At 41.4% G+C, this 17,668-nt stretch overlaps 1 protein-coding gene across 2 annotated transcripts in view; it reads right to left on the reverse strand.

Moving 5' to 3' along the window:
• LOC139458267 (limbic system-associated membrane protein-like) overlaps nucleotides 1–17,668 on the reverse strand; it is a 53,959-nt gene that overhangs the window by 10,283 nt on the left and 26,008 nt on the right. For both annotated transcript variants that reach the window (XM_071239645.1, XM_071239644.1), the window contains exons 2-8: nucleotides 17,357–17,440; nucleotides 8,719–8,922; nucleotides 6,992–7,113; nucleotides 6,099–6,249; nucleotides 5,067–5,360; nucleotides 2,177–2,298; nucleotides 457–652 (exon numbers count right to left, since the gene is read on the reverse strand). In XM_071239645.1, the coding sequence (XP_071095746.1) occupies nucleotides 457–652; nucleotides 2,177–2,298; nucleotides 5,067–5,360; nucleotides 6,099–6,249; nucleotides 6,992–7,113; nucleotides 8,719–8,922; nucleotides 17,357–17,440 (1,173 nt within the window). The remainder of the gene's footprint in view (nucleotides 1–456; nucleotides 653–2,176; nucleotides 2,299–5,066; nucleotides 5,361–6,098; nucleotides 6,250–6,991; nucleotides 7,114–8,718; nucleotides 8,923–17,356; nucleotides 17,441–17,668) is intronic.

A 17,668-nucleotide genomic window follows, 5' to 3' on the forward strand; every position in this document is an offset into this window, starting at 1 on the left:
ATTTCCAACATGACCGCTATATCTGATAATTGGCTGGCATATAAAATGAACCAAAGTACCAGTTGTTTCTTTTAAAGTTGTTCATTTTTAGTTCGAGAAAGGGAGTCTTGTTGTTTTTTACCAAGGATAACATGGTCAGTTTTGCCGCCACATTGAAAGGCAGAAGTAAGAGAGAGCAGAATCTGTATTAGGTGACCATGTACAAATGCAGTGTCCGTCGTAGATACTGGACCAATTCTGAATTTAATCAGAAGGCACCAGAAAATATAGATTCGGTATAGGATGACCAATTGTCGTCATGTCCTGATGGTTGCAAAACAGCCGTATTAATTCATACCTTGGGAGATTATTGTGTATAAAAATAACAACTGCAAAGCAATACAACAAAACAAAAACATTTAAATTCATAATGTCTCAATAATGAAAAAATCGTATATGTTTTATAACCATACTTACGTTCATTTGTTGTAAACATGAATTTATCACTAACTTCTCCCCAGCCATAACTATTGTAAGCTCTCAACAGCACTTCATACTTGGTGTCAGGGGCTAGGTCCATCAGGCTGTGCGACTGTGTGTGGGTGATGACACCATCTTTGGACATGGCTGGCACGTCTACCTCTGTCCATTCGCCCTCGAATGTTTCGTTCATCTGCAAGTTAAGTGAGTGAGTGAAGTGTACTTTAGGTCGCAGTCAACAAGATGATTATCAATGCCGTTACACTTCGGGACCAGTGAAGTTTCCGGGGTAGAATAGGTCTTCAGCAACCCATGCTTGCCGTAAAAGGCGACTACGCTTGTCGTAAAAGGCGACTAACGGGATCGGGTGGTCAGGTTCGCTGACTTGGTTGATACATGTCATCGATCCCAATTGGGTGGATCGATGTTCATGCTGTCAATCACTGGATTGTCTGGTCAAGACTCGATTATTTACAGACCGCTGTCATATAGCTGGAATATATCTGAGTGCGGCGTTAAACAACAAACAAACAAACATTACACTTCGGTGTTAGTTTTACGAATAACTATGCTCCGCGGTATCGTGTCCACGTCGTTTTCAACCTTAACTGTGTAACTGGTGCTGTGTTTTGGATACTTTAACTCGCCGGTTGAAGATACCATTGTTTAATATTAATAAGCTGGTATTACACAGTGCTTAATAGCTGTGAGAGCCAATTTCGCTAACAAATATTGAAAACTCTCAACATTACGGGCTTGCACAATGACATTACGCGTAGAGATGATAGATCACTGACAGGAGCTTAAGCACCTCCGATGACCCCAGGACCCCGTTACTAGGCTGACGTGACATGGCATTGTTGACGCATACGTCTCGCTGTCATGTCCCAGACGTGTTCACTGGGGGAAAGGTCTGGGCTCATTGCTGTCGTGACATTGTATGGATCTGAGCTACGGCGTTGTCATGAAAGACAAAATGTCGACCCTCTTGCCTTGCAAACGGGGCAACAAAGAGTGTCAGTATGTTGTCCCGTTAATACAATCCAGTGACCCTTCCTTGCACAGTATGATGTGGGGGTCGGTCAGTCACAGTGATACCACGCCACACCATAACCGATCAACCGCCAAATCTGTCATGCCGTTTCAGGTTGACGTTGGCTTGACGTTCATTTCGACGTCGCCAGACACGACCAAGCCTATCAAGAAAGTGCAAAGTGAATCGGGATCTCATCTGAAAACATGACACGTGACCAGCGACGGAAGCCCATTCCAGGTATATTGCAGAAAGCGGCATAAAACCATATTCACTCACTCACTCATAACTGGAAATGTGACGATGCTGAATGATTTTACAGATGACATCGTTAATGTGATGGCGGAATGCACAGCCTTAAATATTAAGTTACGGTAATATTAGCGCTCGCTCACGGGTCGATAGTGACACCACACTTTGCACCAGAAATTGGAAGAGCAGTTCGACCAATTAGCCAAAGTAGTGGGTTCTTAGTATTGCAGGAATCCCGACAGATGACGTCGTTAATGTGATGGCGGAATGCACAGCCTTAAATATTAAGTTACGGTTATATTAGCGCTCGCTCACGGGTCGACAGTGACATACTTTGCACCAGAAACGAGAGGAGCAGTTCGACCAACTAGCCAGAGTAGTGGGTACTTAGTATTGCAGGAATCCCGACAGTATCCGTGTCGCTACTGTTACCTCTCTATACATCAGTTTGTACGTCTCGGGCTTGACTGGTGATGTCACCGACCAGGTTAGACTGTACACAGTGGAGAAGTTGCCAGCAGCTGGGCTGCTGATCTCAACTTTGCCAGGTAACGCTGAAACATAAAAGAATGGATGTCAGACCTTCCAGTACCGACGGGTTGGTCTGTGTAGTCCCTAGGTCGCTTACATGATGCACACTGATCATCATCATCATAGTCATCATCATCATCATCATCATCATTGTTATTATTATTATTATTATTATTATTATTGGTAGTAGTAGTATTTACAAATTATATTATTCATAGATGATGATTATTATTATTATTGGTAGTAGAAGTATTTACAAATTATATTATTTATAGATGATGATGATGATGATGATGATTATGATGATGATGATGATTATTATTATTATTATTATTATTATTTACAGATTAAAATAAAAAATGCAGCAAAGAGGGTTTGGGTGATCCTGGTACAGCTGCTTAGGCTCATCATCAGCTCAGGGCCCTTGCCCCCTCTACACGCAGCCCATTATTATCATTATTATTATCATTATTATTATTATTATTGTTATTACCGCGTGGTCCTGGAACGGTCAGGTCTGAAAAGACTCAGAAGAGTTCAGGTACCCTTGTACCCTCAACATGAACAGGGGTGGTCGGGTAGCCTAGTGGTTAAAGCGTTCGCTCGTCACGCCGAAAACCCGGGTTAGATTCCCGACATGGGTACAATGTGTGAAGCCCATTTCTGGTGTCCCCCGCCGTGATATTGCTGGAATAGTGCCAAAAGCGGCGGAAAATCAAACTCACTCACTCACTCGACATGAAGAACAGAAAGCGCAAGCGACTGACTTCTCCGTGGAAGTGCTACTGCTAAGTGGAACCCATCCAGAACATTCCAGGGGATATGAAGGCTCCTAACACCAGCATGTAAAAGGGGCAAGGCCCGTTTCATTGGCTTGAATTTGTCTCAGGCTGTCCTTAAGCCTATTCCATAAAAGTTTGTAATTGTCAATTTCCACGACGCCTTGTAGAGGGTCGTACCACGGGCACATTAGAGGGAAATCAAAAGGTATGGCGAAGACAATAATAAAATGAACGAGACATAGCGTCTTTTTTAGTGACAGGTTTATGCCGAAGGGGGAACCCACTGTCAATAATATCAATAAATTCATAAGAAATCCACATTTAATTTAACATTTTCACTAAAATTTGCATTGGTACGGTTTCGGGTTATTAGTGACTGGTACTTGGTGGCCAACAAGAATCCCTCTGTTTGCCTTTTAATCCTGAGGATTTCATACAAGCAAAGAATTCGGACGATTGCCGTTCTGTTCAACACGTGCAGCGGTTTTCCAGAAAGTGTCCATCCTTAAATAATCATCCCGAGGCAAGAGAGTTACCTGGCTTTAAAAGTCCAGTTTCCACCCTTGCCGAAATAGGCTGAAATTCCTTGGCTCGATCGTAGCGCCACCAATGGCTATTACGAGTTATGTCCCTTCTATGCCTCTCCTTTAGACCAATTAGATTCCACCTCTCGTATCCCTTGCATTTGCTTCAAGCAAAATGGCGGCGCCCGGTCAAGACTATCTGATCCATAATCAAGATCAATATTGTGTTTAAAACGTGTTTTACATCGCCAAGTGCATCAAATCACGTGAGCACCTTGATTAAAAACATGAAGAGATTGGGGAAATATATGTTGACAACGAGTAGGCGGTGCACATGCTTTGAAAATCCTGTAATCGACCGAAATCTGATTGACAGTTTACGAATCGGATTTCGATTTCGTTGCGAGATTGTGATTGTAACTCCATAATACCAGCCTAGTTCGGCAAGGGTGGAACCTGAACTTTTTATAGTCAGTTAACTCACTTGCCTTGGGAGGATGTAAATAATCGACTCAGTGTCAACTTGATGTGTCACGAGGCTGACACCAAAACTTGCACTATCCAGCAGTACAGAACCATCAGCAAAATCCGTATTCAAAGACTGCCCAACAACGTTTCTAACCCGGAATCCTCATGGGGTGCTTCTCTGTCGTAAGACGTACAGGCACCATGCTATTGCAAGATTTCAAACGGTAACTTCCCTATTGCTAGACAGTCAGTTGTGAAACAGCTTAAAACATTTGCAGTTGGATGCACAGCTAAATAGCCAGCTTTTACCTCAGCTAGGTAGTGGAACGAATTAGAGAATAGCATAACACCATGTTAGTCGTGTATACTTTGAGAATAAATAGAGACATAAAGAGGTGGTGAGGTGAAATGGGGTTTAACGTCGCGTCCAAGATTATTGCACTTATATAGCGACCTGCATGCACGTGTATGTGTGTGTGTGGCTGCTTGTACTAGTCCAGACTGATGCCGATTTATAGTGCTAGCACACTGAGATACCATGCCGCAGTATAACATGAATACCCCACTCAGACACAGTAAACTGACTCCGAGCCGACCAGTCCTTGTTTTAGACCCTTAATGCCGAGCGCCCGACAGGGTAACAACAAGTATCATCGATCTTTTAACGTCTTTTGGTATGACGCGGCTGGAGAGCAAACCCCGGACCTTCCGCTCTCCGGGCGGACGCTCTACCATTATACCACGGAGGCGGTCCATAGAGGCATAAAGACACACACACGCACACACATGTTAAGATAAGTTTTTGTAATGTTCAGTAACTACTTAGGTCAGCATCAATTTCGGGCAAGCTCTCCTCTCACGACAGCAATCCAACTGAGAAATTAGGACTGTCCAACTATAGTTGTGGCCGATGGGTATGCCCTTCTCCCCTGTGGAAGACCTGGCTGCCTAACATTGGGGAGATAGCCTTACAAACACCTTCTGTAGTCAGCCCCAGTGGACAAGCATTGACAATACCTGTTACGATTATCTTCACCGTGTCAGATCCCTTGTTATTCGTGACTCTGCAGGAGTAGGAACCAAGGTCGCTGTCTTTAATGCCCTTGATCTCCAAGCTGTAGTCTATCTTAAAGCCTTTCTCTACCAACAACATTTTCTTGTTCTCTGGTAGGTCCCTAAGGTTAATCACGGTGTCATTGTGTCTCCACTCTATTGATGGTTTAGGCTGTCCACTGGCGATGCAGGGAATCTTGGCTGAAAATCCAGGACCCGTGTGAAGTGTCTTGGACTTGGTGTGAATCGTCGGTGGATCTGTTTCCAAAGACAAAAATTGTGTATTCTTGGTTTGCTCTCAGATGATATCATTTATCAGATGATTGTTAATGAATGTTATTTCCATCTTTCGTTTATGCTTCCTTGACTGTTTCTTTTTAAACGCGTCAATACTTTTGAGAGAACCTCTCAATACTTGATATAGTGACACATGACTTACAGCTATTGTTGTCGCCTTTTGGGAACGTTAGTCAAGAATTTGTCCAGAACGAAGACATTGTACTGATGTATGGGGATTGAAAGTAGTTTGCTTGGCGACGTCCTGCGCTTATTTATCAGATCATATCGAATTTATCGGATTGGTTTGTTAGATCGATAACACACGCCTTCAGGTGATAAATATTATTAACATGACCCACGATCAAAATCGTCGAGGTACGATGCCCCACGAACAGCCGGTCCTCACACAGTACCAACCTTACAGCCATTAACTGGCTCTTATATTTGTTTGTTTGTTTGTTTGTTTGTTTGTTTGTTTGTTGTATAACACTGCACTCAGCAATATTCCAGCCATGTAACAGCGGCCTGAAATAATCGAGTCTGGACCAGACAAACCAGAGGTTGATATCATGAACAACGTCCCACACGCCAGAGAGGGGTACAATGACACGCCATCAACAAAGTCAACGAGCCTGATCCATTTAGTCGACACGACAAGCATAACCATGAATCAACAAGGGGCGACCACAAACATGTACAAAAGCTTACTACACTAACAGAAAACATCCACCCTGACGGAGTCTTCATCCGGTTCGCCCACGCCGTTGAAGGCCGTGCATTTGTAGACGCCCCCGTGGCTGTACTTGAGACCCGTGAGGGTGAGGGTGTCCCCTTTCATTTCCTTCTTACCTCCGGGGAGGGTCGCGTCCTGAAGTAAAAACACAACGTCAGTGCAAGAGAATAACCAATCTTGATGACGCACCGAATTCCTGATACCATTTGGCGTGAAGGTCAAAATAGGTGTGAACACTATATGAATGGGCCACCGAAAATCAGTGATGGCACCAGGTGTTCGAGAACGTGTAAGGATGTCCTACCCTCCCGGAAGCACCCATCAAAGAAATGATTCCATGTTTTACCTGCACCAAAAATATGGAATGTAAAATGTATTTTACGAAACCAGATTATAAAAAAAGAAAGATCAGCCAGCACTGTATGAAATCAGGTTCAGAACAAATAACAGAGAAAAGAATTTGTTTGTGCAACATCACATGTAAAAGACTATCTGGTATCGCATCGACATTAATAAGATATGTTTGTAAACAACAATGATGATGGAAATGATTAATGATCGAAATGATAATATTTGAATTTGCGCTCCCACTCTACCTACAAGACACAATGTCCTGCTTTGCCTTATCAAACCATCCTACCCCCTAAGGCACAGTAGGAACATAAATGAACCATGACAAAAAAGGTTTTCTTCATTAGCGTCACGAAGTATTTGGGTCATCCTTGATCAATTTCACAATTCAATTTGTTTTATTCAATACGCATGGGCCACTTGTGTGAGCCTTTGAGTGTAGAATATAAAAATACAGACAGGTTGAGCATAATAAGTGTTAAGATCTTGCAATGATAAAAGGAGGTTGAGTTTGTGAATTTCTCACCTCTCGTGACCACACAATCGTGGGCTTGGGTTTGCCCGTGGCGGCGCACGTCAGCGTGACGTTATCCTTCAGTGTTGCCTCGATGTCAACTGTTTTATTCAACATCTCCACAGTGGAAGGAACTGGAAGAGACAATACCTCATATTCAACAATTACTAACTTGTTAATGTGAACTTGACACAAAATGTGGCTTTTCCATTTGACGAGAGGTCTGTCACTTGACCGCGAAACTGACGTTCTTAAATGTTTGAACACTTTCTTACGTTCAAGCGTTTTTCATGAGACTGTATTCTTGAAATGACGTTAACACTGACTCATTATTTCCACATTCTTGGGGAAACCCCTGGGAATAAATAAATACAATAAGAATAAATAGAAAAGCGTTGCCTCTGTCCATTTACATCTTTAATCTTGAACTTTCGTTTAAGCATACACTGGGGTAAGTTGGGATAGTCTGACAGGGCCTGCCAGTTCAGGAATATATAACCTCAAGAATACGACCCATCCTAGTGAACAAAACGAAGAAATGCACATGGACTCGTGTCTACAGCTATCTATTGAATTACCTCAGTATCTGTTTGAGGCATCTTTACAAACACCTTTTAATGAACGGCCAAATGATCCATGATGACGAACATTTGCAATCGCCACAGCTTCATGAACAAAATCGGATATCTCCCCTCACGTTTATCGTGTCGGCCATTGTGACGTCCCGTATTTGATGTAAATGTATTACGACGCGCTGTCACTGTGACTGACTTACTGAGGTAGTTCTTAAGAAAACTTTCTCGTCAGATGATGATGCTATTTGAATGTATTTGTTGTATCCAAACTACAAAAGAGCAAGTTAAGCATGCATACACTAATGTAACCTCTCCTTATGATGAACTATTTTATTCCTCGTTACAGCAGGTGGTTGTATAGCTGTCAGTGTAAAATGAAGTTTCATTAATAAATGAAAATGTGTCAAACATTCCCCGAGGTATAAAATAGCGTTAAAAAGCTCCGACGTTCATACAGTTTGGCCCTCACTCTATGAAGGTTCATACTCTAATGAACTCAAAAAGTGAAATACATTTGCCGACTTTGAAACATTACCATGGTGGCCACTTGAAAATAACACAGATATTTCTTTCATACAGTCAGACCCTTTAACAACAATATGCGAAACACCAATGCAAGTCTAGTTTTCGAAAGCTTAAGGTGAGATTCCCCTGACTCCTTCCTCTTACGTACAAAAAATATATTATAGGAGCATTTACTGCAAAACGTGGAACCTCATTGGAACGACAACCACACAACGAGGACAACTACGCTTGAAGCAGTTTGATGACCCACGTTCCGGCAGTCAGGACTTTTTTTATCGACTTTGGCTTATCTCTGCTATGAACATCATCACTTGGCAGTTTAATGTGTACAGCCTCGATCCTCAAATCGGGCATGTTCTGAACGTATATTTCACAATGTTGACAACCATGGAAAATCAGGTAAATCTGTGATTCAAACCCACTATTACCAGATCCTGACACGGCTAAGGGACGTAACACCTCATGGCTTGATGCAACGTCCGAGTCATTGGAATATTTGTGTCTTGTTTGTTTTGTTGTTTAGTGTAACCCCTGACGTACAAAACATACTAACATTAGTGTGAAACAAGCATTCAGACCATTTAGACGTCAAAACTAGCCGAGGGGAGTTATGCCCCTTTGTTGTGTCTGGATTCTTACCTGTGATGTTGATGAATGATGTTTGCATCAAAGGTGGGGTGGATGTGACCTGGCACACGTATTCCCCCTCGTCCTCCTGTGTAACGTTGAGGATGTTGAGGTTATATTTCCCCGTTATCTTCATCCGGTCGACGTCGCCACCTATGATCATGTGGTTCATCGATATGAACGCTACCCCACGGGACCAAATGACGTTCTTTGCACCTGGAACAGAGCAAGGGGACGATTGCATTCGTCAGGTGATCAATTTGTCTTGGCTTCGCATGTGTTTGTGCTGGGAGTCACCAAGTAGGGCAGGATACGCTCACCTTTTCGCGAACACCTGGTATCATCAGTGTTTGATAGTGTTTCATAAGCACATGCTTATGACATAGTCGGAATAGTACGGTGGGCTCTGCTTTTGCAGAGTTTTCTAATTATTAAGGAAATGGATTTTGTCCGTTTTATTCAAGACAAGGGGTGAGGTAACTCCCTACTTTAGTAAGGTTAGCTAAGATAATATATAGAGTTGATACGAGTTGATAAAAGTGGGAAAACTCCGAGGCTCGAGGATTTTTTCCACTTTTATCAACGAGTGTTGATATATTTGATATCAAAAGACACGAGGGTGAGATTTTATTTATCATCCAACATCATTCTTCCAACTTGTTCGGTTTGTAGACAGTAATTAGCAGTGTCTTAGTGTAAAAAGTACTGCTTACAGCTTCAGTAGTAGAGCTGTTAGTGATGTCATTTGATTGTGACGTCATGGTAACAATGACGTCACAATGGTCTGCAAAGCATTGTGATGCAATTTCATTGCAGCGATATCTACAGTGTAGATATCGCTTGATCTCACCCAAGCGATATCTCCTGTGGGAGCCAGTTTTGGAGGATAAAAATATTTATTAACCCAAAGGAAATTCATTTTGCACAGTTGATTAGCCTTAAAATAAGAAAACAAATATATGGCATTAAAATATGTACAGAAGGACACTTACTCATATTACCACGGGTTAAAAAGGCGTCTGAAATTGAACATAATGACAGTGTGGACATGCAAACAGGGGGTGAGATTAAGGTATAACTGCAGGATAGGATTTGTATACAGCGAACTGGTATATATTATGAACGGATAGTTATTCAAAAGACTAATTCTGGCTGATATGAATGATATCCGGGTCCTGTTAGGTTTCAGCATCGCCAGGCGCAGTAGGCACCTAGAAGGTAGAAACTGATATTCTGAATAAAATATATGGTATATGGACAATTTGCGGCTCATTAATATCACCGATCTTTTGAAAGTTGGTTCCTGATTTTTTTATTACTGAACCGACAGGCTCCCATACCAGCAGTGGACATTAAAGACCAATATGCTTTGAATAAATGTTTCATAAAACACAGAGAGAATTGTATTATCAAGTTTAAGATACTTATGACGGCGTATGACAAAAAAAAGATTTCGACCTTTTTTATGAATATGCTCCGTGTTGGTATTCCAAGTGAGTTTTGAATTAATAATACTTATATTAATAAACAATGTCATTTAGAAAGAGGTCAAACGTAACAAATATTATATTTGGGATAACGCTTTCTTAATGAAGTACAGATTCTCATACTTATGGGGGGCTGAGTCCCGTTCGGGATTCGAACCCACACTTGCCAGAGTGAGGCACCTAATCGCCAGCACACAAAGTCAGCGATTGAACCCACACAGTCACACTTCACTAAGAAAGTGTTATCTAAATATATTTGTTACATTTGACCACTTTCTAAATGGCATTGTGGTTTCACAGCTTTCGGCCATGGGTCATGCCAATTTACACTTGTCAGAGGGGTACTCAAAGTACGTGATCTAGACTAACAGTTGTCGGACTTTCATTTTTGTGGAAGCCTCGGTGGCTGAGCGTAAATTTATATTGTTCAACCAAATCAATATTTTCGTTATCAATAACGACAGTCAGAATTCGTCTTTTTTTCTAAACTCTCAAGTTCGTTCCTTTCGCTTTTTAACATTCAGCTTAATGTGGGAGGAAAGCCCGAAGCGATGCAGGTCTCAGACGTCTACCACTTCGGTGAAACCCACGAGCACGGGTATGGTGCTGACAACCCTTGAAACATAATCTGGGTGAACCGGGATTCGAACCCACAATCATAGGTTACTGGCGTGTCCAGTGGACGCATGTCTGCACAGCGAATCGCGGCATCTTAGACGACTGGGCCACCCGTGCCCCCGCGGCCGTTTGTGAATGAAGTAAACAAAACAGGAGATTGCCTTGGGGGACACCCGTAGATGTGAAGGTTACCGATGGTTTGATACCACTTGCAGTCACACATTGTGTTTCTGATTATTAGAAAAGATTCTATCCATTTAAAAATTGTTGAATTTACAAACATGTTTGATATTTTTTTGTATAAGAGGACGAGGCTGTATGGTTGTTGAAGCAGAGGATGTCGACAAACTAGATTCGTACAAATGTATTGGAAGATTTAACCTGTTTGTATACAGTAAAATACGTTACTGTTTATAACGAACACGCTTATAACGAACTGACGGACATTACGAACTTATTTTTTGTCCCGGCCATTTGCTATATATATGTTGTACATATGCTTATAACGAACTACGGTTATAACAAACTAAAATTAGTGGTCCATTTGAGTTCGTTATAACCGTAGTTTACTGTATATTGTTTAACAGTGTAAGAGTGGCATCCTCTACTCATGTCCCGGCTATGTAGGCAAACTGAACTGTGTCAAGTAAATGTTCTGTCTGTCTTAAAGTCATTTTTTAATGACACGTACTAGGCATTCATAGGTATGGATGTCAAAGCAACAGGTCGGGATTGTTCTTTGTAGTTGATGTAATGAGTGAGAACATCAACCAGCTCGTCAAAATCGTGCTAGAATCCCAAGCCGTATATCAGATAACGTCAGATGACGGTTGGTTCAGGACACGTGAATTGAGGCACTTCGCGAATTAAGAGACGTTGTATTGCAATATGAATTATAATTATCGCTCAGATCGTCTTGACTGGGGCCGCCATTTTGTTTGAGATGAGTGAGTATGGTTTTACGCCGCTTTTAGCAATATTCCAGCAATATCACGGCGGGGGACACCAGAAATGGGCTTCACACATTGTACCCATGTCGGGAATCGAACCCGGGTCTTCGGTGTGACGAGCGAACGCTTTAACCACTAGGCTACCCGACCGCCCCTTGTTTGAGATGAGAGGTGGAATCTGATTGGAAGGACATACAAGGGACATAACTCGTAATAACCACTGGTGGCGCTACGATCAAGCCCAGAAACTCCAGCCTAGTTCGGCAAGGTTAGAAACTGGACTTTTATAGTCAGAAAACACCTTTGCCTCGGGAAAAATTATTTATGAGGGGTAGTAGTTTAAACGTAACATTGTCCGACGCCCGACTACAGTAATATCAAATAGGGGGCTTGGGCACATTAATGTTTCAATGATGCTGGACCACCTAGCAGTTTTTATGGTCTTGCGATGTTTTAATACAAGACTGCTGGGAGCGAGTGAGTTGGGGTTAAACAGTTTGCAGTTATGTCACATGTACCTTTACCATGGTCATGATACCCATGAGTATGGGTATGGCGCTGCCATTCCTAGAAACATAACCAGGGATTCCAACCCACCATCATAGGATCGTATCACTTTGCAAGAACCATGTGGTGCTTATCATGAAGATGGGAGGTCAAGATTAGCAGGGTCTATATTAACGCGATTTCATTGTATATGTTACTAATAACATGAATCAATCTCATTAAAATCATATCTTAGTTCTCGCTACCGCTAAACAAGGATCTGAGGACATCCCATTACGGGTCACGTCAGCACGACCTTTCATCCAACCAATCAGAGTGTCGCTTACCAGAACCTGAAAGTGACAGTCGAAATGTGTTTTCTAATCATGTATCCTCGAAATATTTAACAGAGGATATTCCGAACGACAGTTGCGGGTTTTATGATTATATCCATATAATTTAGGCCATCTATAAGTCATTCCAGAATGTTGTTTTGGTCAGTTTTAATTATTTTTTTAATCGAGAATACGTCAAAATATATTTCGAAGCGTAGTCAACAGTTTGAAACTATGCCGTAAAGCTCGAGATAGCTTCCTTCTGATTGGCAAATGTCGATTTCTTGTCAGTCATTTCATTGGTCGGTCAATGTTTGCGAAAGGTCGGTCTGACGTGACCCGTAATGGGATGTCCTCAGATCTTTGGTTAGCGGTAGCGAAAACAAAGATCTGATTTTAATGAGATTGAACATGAACTGGATTGGAAGCGAACCTAACAACTGTCTTCCGACAGATTCAGATTCAAAGTTTATTTCAGAAGAAAGGCCATTGGCCCACGTACAATTAATTACAAAAATCAATTTTGAGACAGATGTGCGTTTTGTCTAACCAATAGAGAGTTTGTATATAAACTTTGCACAATCAATCAACACAAATTGCTTATTGCATGACACAAGAGAGTACGATTTTCTTAACACGGGTTATGACAATAATATTTGGGGAAATATCTGTTTCTTAAATGCTTATAATATGGACATACTAACATGAAATGGAACTCATCTTTAAGTGCCTGCATGTCACGATAATTACAAAGTCTTTGAGAATATTCCATACCACAGCGTCTACCAACATTTTTCATCAAGGGTAGCTCACCAGATCGTAAAAGAAAAATAATATGTCTATAACGTTGGCAAGATATATTTGTTAAATAGAAATTAAACGTTCAAAAGTAACTTAAATTCTTTATAGTATATTATTATTGTATATATAGAGAATCTCACCCGAGTGTCTTTTGATATCAAATATATCAACACAAGTTGATAAAAGTGGAAAAATTCTGAGGCTTGCCGAGGATTTTTGCCACTTTTATCAACGAGTGTTGATATATTTGATATCAAAAGACACGAGGGTGAGATTTTATTTATCATCCAACATCATTCTTCCAACTTTATCAGTTTGTAGACAGTAATTAGCAGTGTCCTCAGTTTAAAAAGTACTGCAAACAGCTTCAGTAGCAGAGCCATTAGTGATGTCATTTGATTGTGAAGTCATGGTAACCAGTGACGTCACAATGGTCTGCAAAGCATTGTGATGTAATTTCTTTGCAGCGATATCTACAGTATAGATATCGCTTGATCTCATCCAAGCGATATCTCCTGTGGGAGCCAGTTTTGGATGATAGATTATATTATACTATTATATTAATACAGTCTTCCGACATTACCTTAGGTTAGGTGAAATTGGGTTTAACGTCGCGTCAACAATTATTGCACTTATAATGCGACGTGCATGTACGTTTGTGTCTGTGTGGGTGGCTGCTTGTACCGGTCCGTATTAATGCCAATGGCATTGTGCAAGCCCTCTGAGATGCCATGCCGCAGTTTAACATGAATACCCCACTCAGACACAGTATACTGACTCCGAGCCGACCAGTCCTTGTTTTAGCCCCTTAATGCCGAGCGCCAGACAAGGTAATAATCTGATTGGACCATAGGAGAGGCATAGAAGGGACTCGTAACTCGTCATGGCTTTAGTCCCTTAATACCCTCTTAGAATTTATGTTTAAACATGCATACAACATATGCGGGGGTGGAGGGGGACACATCTTTCACACATTTCGAGTAACCCTCCTCTGTCTCCTCCTCTTTATCTCGAACCAGTGATGCGATCTAAGAGATTTAAATGTCAAATGAGGCGGTGTGATGTCCATTATTGGGTGAGAGCGATCAGCAGGTGCGCGCTAACCGCATGGCTTGATAGCCGAGGGCCACATTCAGATTCAGATAGGCATTAATTTATACGCGTGGGAATCAAGTTTTACGAATATAGGTTCGTGTGTACTTAAAACGACTGATTTTGTAAGCGGCATCGAAACTTTGGGTCGGCTGTCTACGCCTAAACCATTCATTCCAGTCAGAGCAATATGTGTTCTCTGAACCACTGGATTCTTGTATTCTTTCCGATACAGCGTTAAAAAGTAGGTTAACTTCGAACTTAGAATAAACGCTGTCAATATGCTTCCAGACCCGTGAATACCCGGGGTAGGATAGGTTTTCAGCAACCCATGTTTGCCGTAACAGGCGACTATGCTTGTCGTACGAGGTGACTAACGGGATCGGGCGTGGCGTTTAATATCAAACAAATATGCTTCAATACAACCCAAGAAGAGATGATAAGATGAACAAAGTATTGTACAATATATACTAGAATACACGAACAGAAAAAAATTCTGGAAAAATTAAAACATCAAATTGTCACAGCAATAGTACCCAGATGTCACAGCAATAGTACCGAGATGTCACTGCATTAGTACTGAGATGTCACAACAATAGTACGGAGATATCACAGCAATAGAACCGATATGTCACTGCAATAGTACCGATGTGTCACAGCAATAGTACTGCTATATCACGGCAATAGTACCGATATGTCACAGCAATAGTACCGAGATGTCACAGCAATAGTACCTTTATATCACGGCAATAGTACCAAGATGTCACAGCAAAAGTACGGAGATATCACAGCAATAGTACCGAATTATCACAGCAACAGAACCGATATATCACAGCATTAGTGCCGAGATATCACAGCAATAGTACCGATATATCACAGCAATAGTGCCGAGATATCACAGCAATAGAAAAGATATATCACAGCAATAGTACCGAATCATCACAACAATAGTACCGAGATATCACTGCATTAGTACCGATATGTCACAGCAATAGTACCGATATATCTCAGCAATAGTACCGATATGTCACAGCAATAGTACCTCTAAATCACAGCAATAGTACCAAGATATCACAGCAAAAGTACGGAGATATCACAGCAATAGTACCGAATTATCACAGCAATAGTACCGAGATATCACTGCATTAGTACCGAGATGTCACTGCAATAGTACCCAGATATCACAGCAATAGTACCGAGATGTCACAGCAATAGTACTGAGATGTCACAGCAATTGTACCGAATTATCACAGCAATAGTACCGAGATATCACTGCATTAGTACCGAGATGTCACTGCAATAGTACCCAGATATCACAGCAATAGTACCAAGATGTCACAGCAATAGTAATGAGATGTCACAACAATAGTACGGAGATATCACAGCAATAGTACCGATATGTCACAGCAATAGTACCGATGTGTCACAGCAATAGTACCGATATATCACAGCAATAGTACCGAGATGTCACAGCAATAGTACCGAGATGTCACAGCAATAGTACTGAGATGTCACAACAATAGTACGGAGATATCACAGCAATAGTACCGATGTGTCACAGCAATAGTACCGATGTGTCACAGCAATAGTACCGCTATATCACAGCAATAGTACCGAGTTGTCACAGCAATAGTACCGAGATGTCACAGCAATAGTACTGAGATGTCACAACAATAGTACGGAGATATCACAGCAATAGTACCGATGTGTCACAGCAATAGTACTGCTATATCACGGCAATAGTACCGAGATGTCACAGCAATAGTACCGAGATGTCACAGCAATAGTACCGATATGTCACAGCAATAGTACCGATGTGTCACAGCAATAGTACCGCTATATCACGGCAATAGTACCGAGATATCACAACAATAGTACCGCGATATCACAGCAATAGTACCGCAATATCACAGTAATAGTACCACTAAATCAAGGCAATAGTACCGAGATATCACAACAATAGTACCGCTATATCACGGCAATAGTACCGAGATATCACGGCAATAGTACCGCAATATCACATCAATAGTACCGCTATATCACAACAATAGTACCGCTATATCACGGCAATAGTACCGATATGTCACAGGAATAATAACGCAATATCACAGCAATAGTACCGCTATACCACGGCAATAGTACCGCAATATCACAGCAATAGTACCGCTATACCACGGCAATAGTACCGCAATATCACAGCAATAGTACCACTAAATCACGGCAATAGTACGGAGATATCACAGCAATTGTAACGAAATGTCACAGCAATAGTACGAAGATATCACAGCAATAGTACCGCTATATCACGGCAATAGTACCGATATGTCACAGGAATAATACCGCAATAGTACCGCTATACCACGGCAATAGTACCGCAATATCACAGCAATAGTACCGCTATACCACGGCAATAGTACCGCAATATCACAGCAATAGTACCACTAAATCACGGCAATAGTACGGAGATATCACAGCAATTGTAACGAAATGTCACAGCAATAGTACGAAGATATCACAGCAATAGTACCGCTATATCACGGCAATAGTACCGAGATATCACAGCAATAGTACCGCAATATCACAGCAATAGTACCACTAAATCACGGCAATAGTACGGAGATATCACAGCAATTGTAACTTTGACATCTGTATTAAAGCTGTGTCACAGAAAGAGTATGCCCATGCCACAGCAATATTACATCTGTCAACAATATTACAGATATATTATAGAAATATTGAAGCTATATTATAGCAATACACCAGACATACATTAAAGGTACATCACAGCGATAGTACAGCTATACTATGTTTATGCCACAGCCCACTGGGTCGTGATCACATGTCTTCAGTACCCTCAAGTGGGTGGACTGAGCACACTCACCTAACTTTGAGACTTTGCATTTCAGCGTTATATTCGTCCCCTGCATTACAGCATATCCCTGGGGCTTACTGGCGAATTGCTGACCTGAAAAGAAAAAAATAGAAGTTTGATATTTTCTGATAATACAAGAAGCATCGACTTATCGTGTTCCATGTGGAACTCTCTATCGGTACGTCAATGTTGTTTTATGCCGCACATATCTATATTACAGCTGTGCTGTCTGGATTAGCTGGGTCTCATTGTATGTAAGTTTGGGTATTTTCTACAGTTTGGTGTTTAACACTACACTAGACTTTAGTCCAGCTGTATGAT

Source organism: Haliotis cracherodii, unplaced genomic scaffold, assembly GCF_022045235.1.
Source record: "Haliotis cracherodii isolate W230 unplaced genomic scaffold, xgHalCrac1.p SCAF_12, whole genome shotgun sequence".
Taxonomy (NCBI): domain Eukaryota; kingdom Metazoa; phylum Mollusca; class Gastropoda; order Lepetellida; family Haliotidae; genus Haliotis; species Haliotis cracherodii.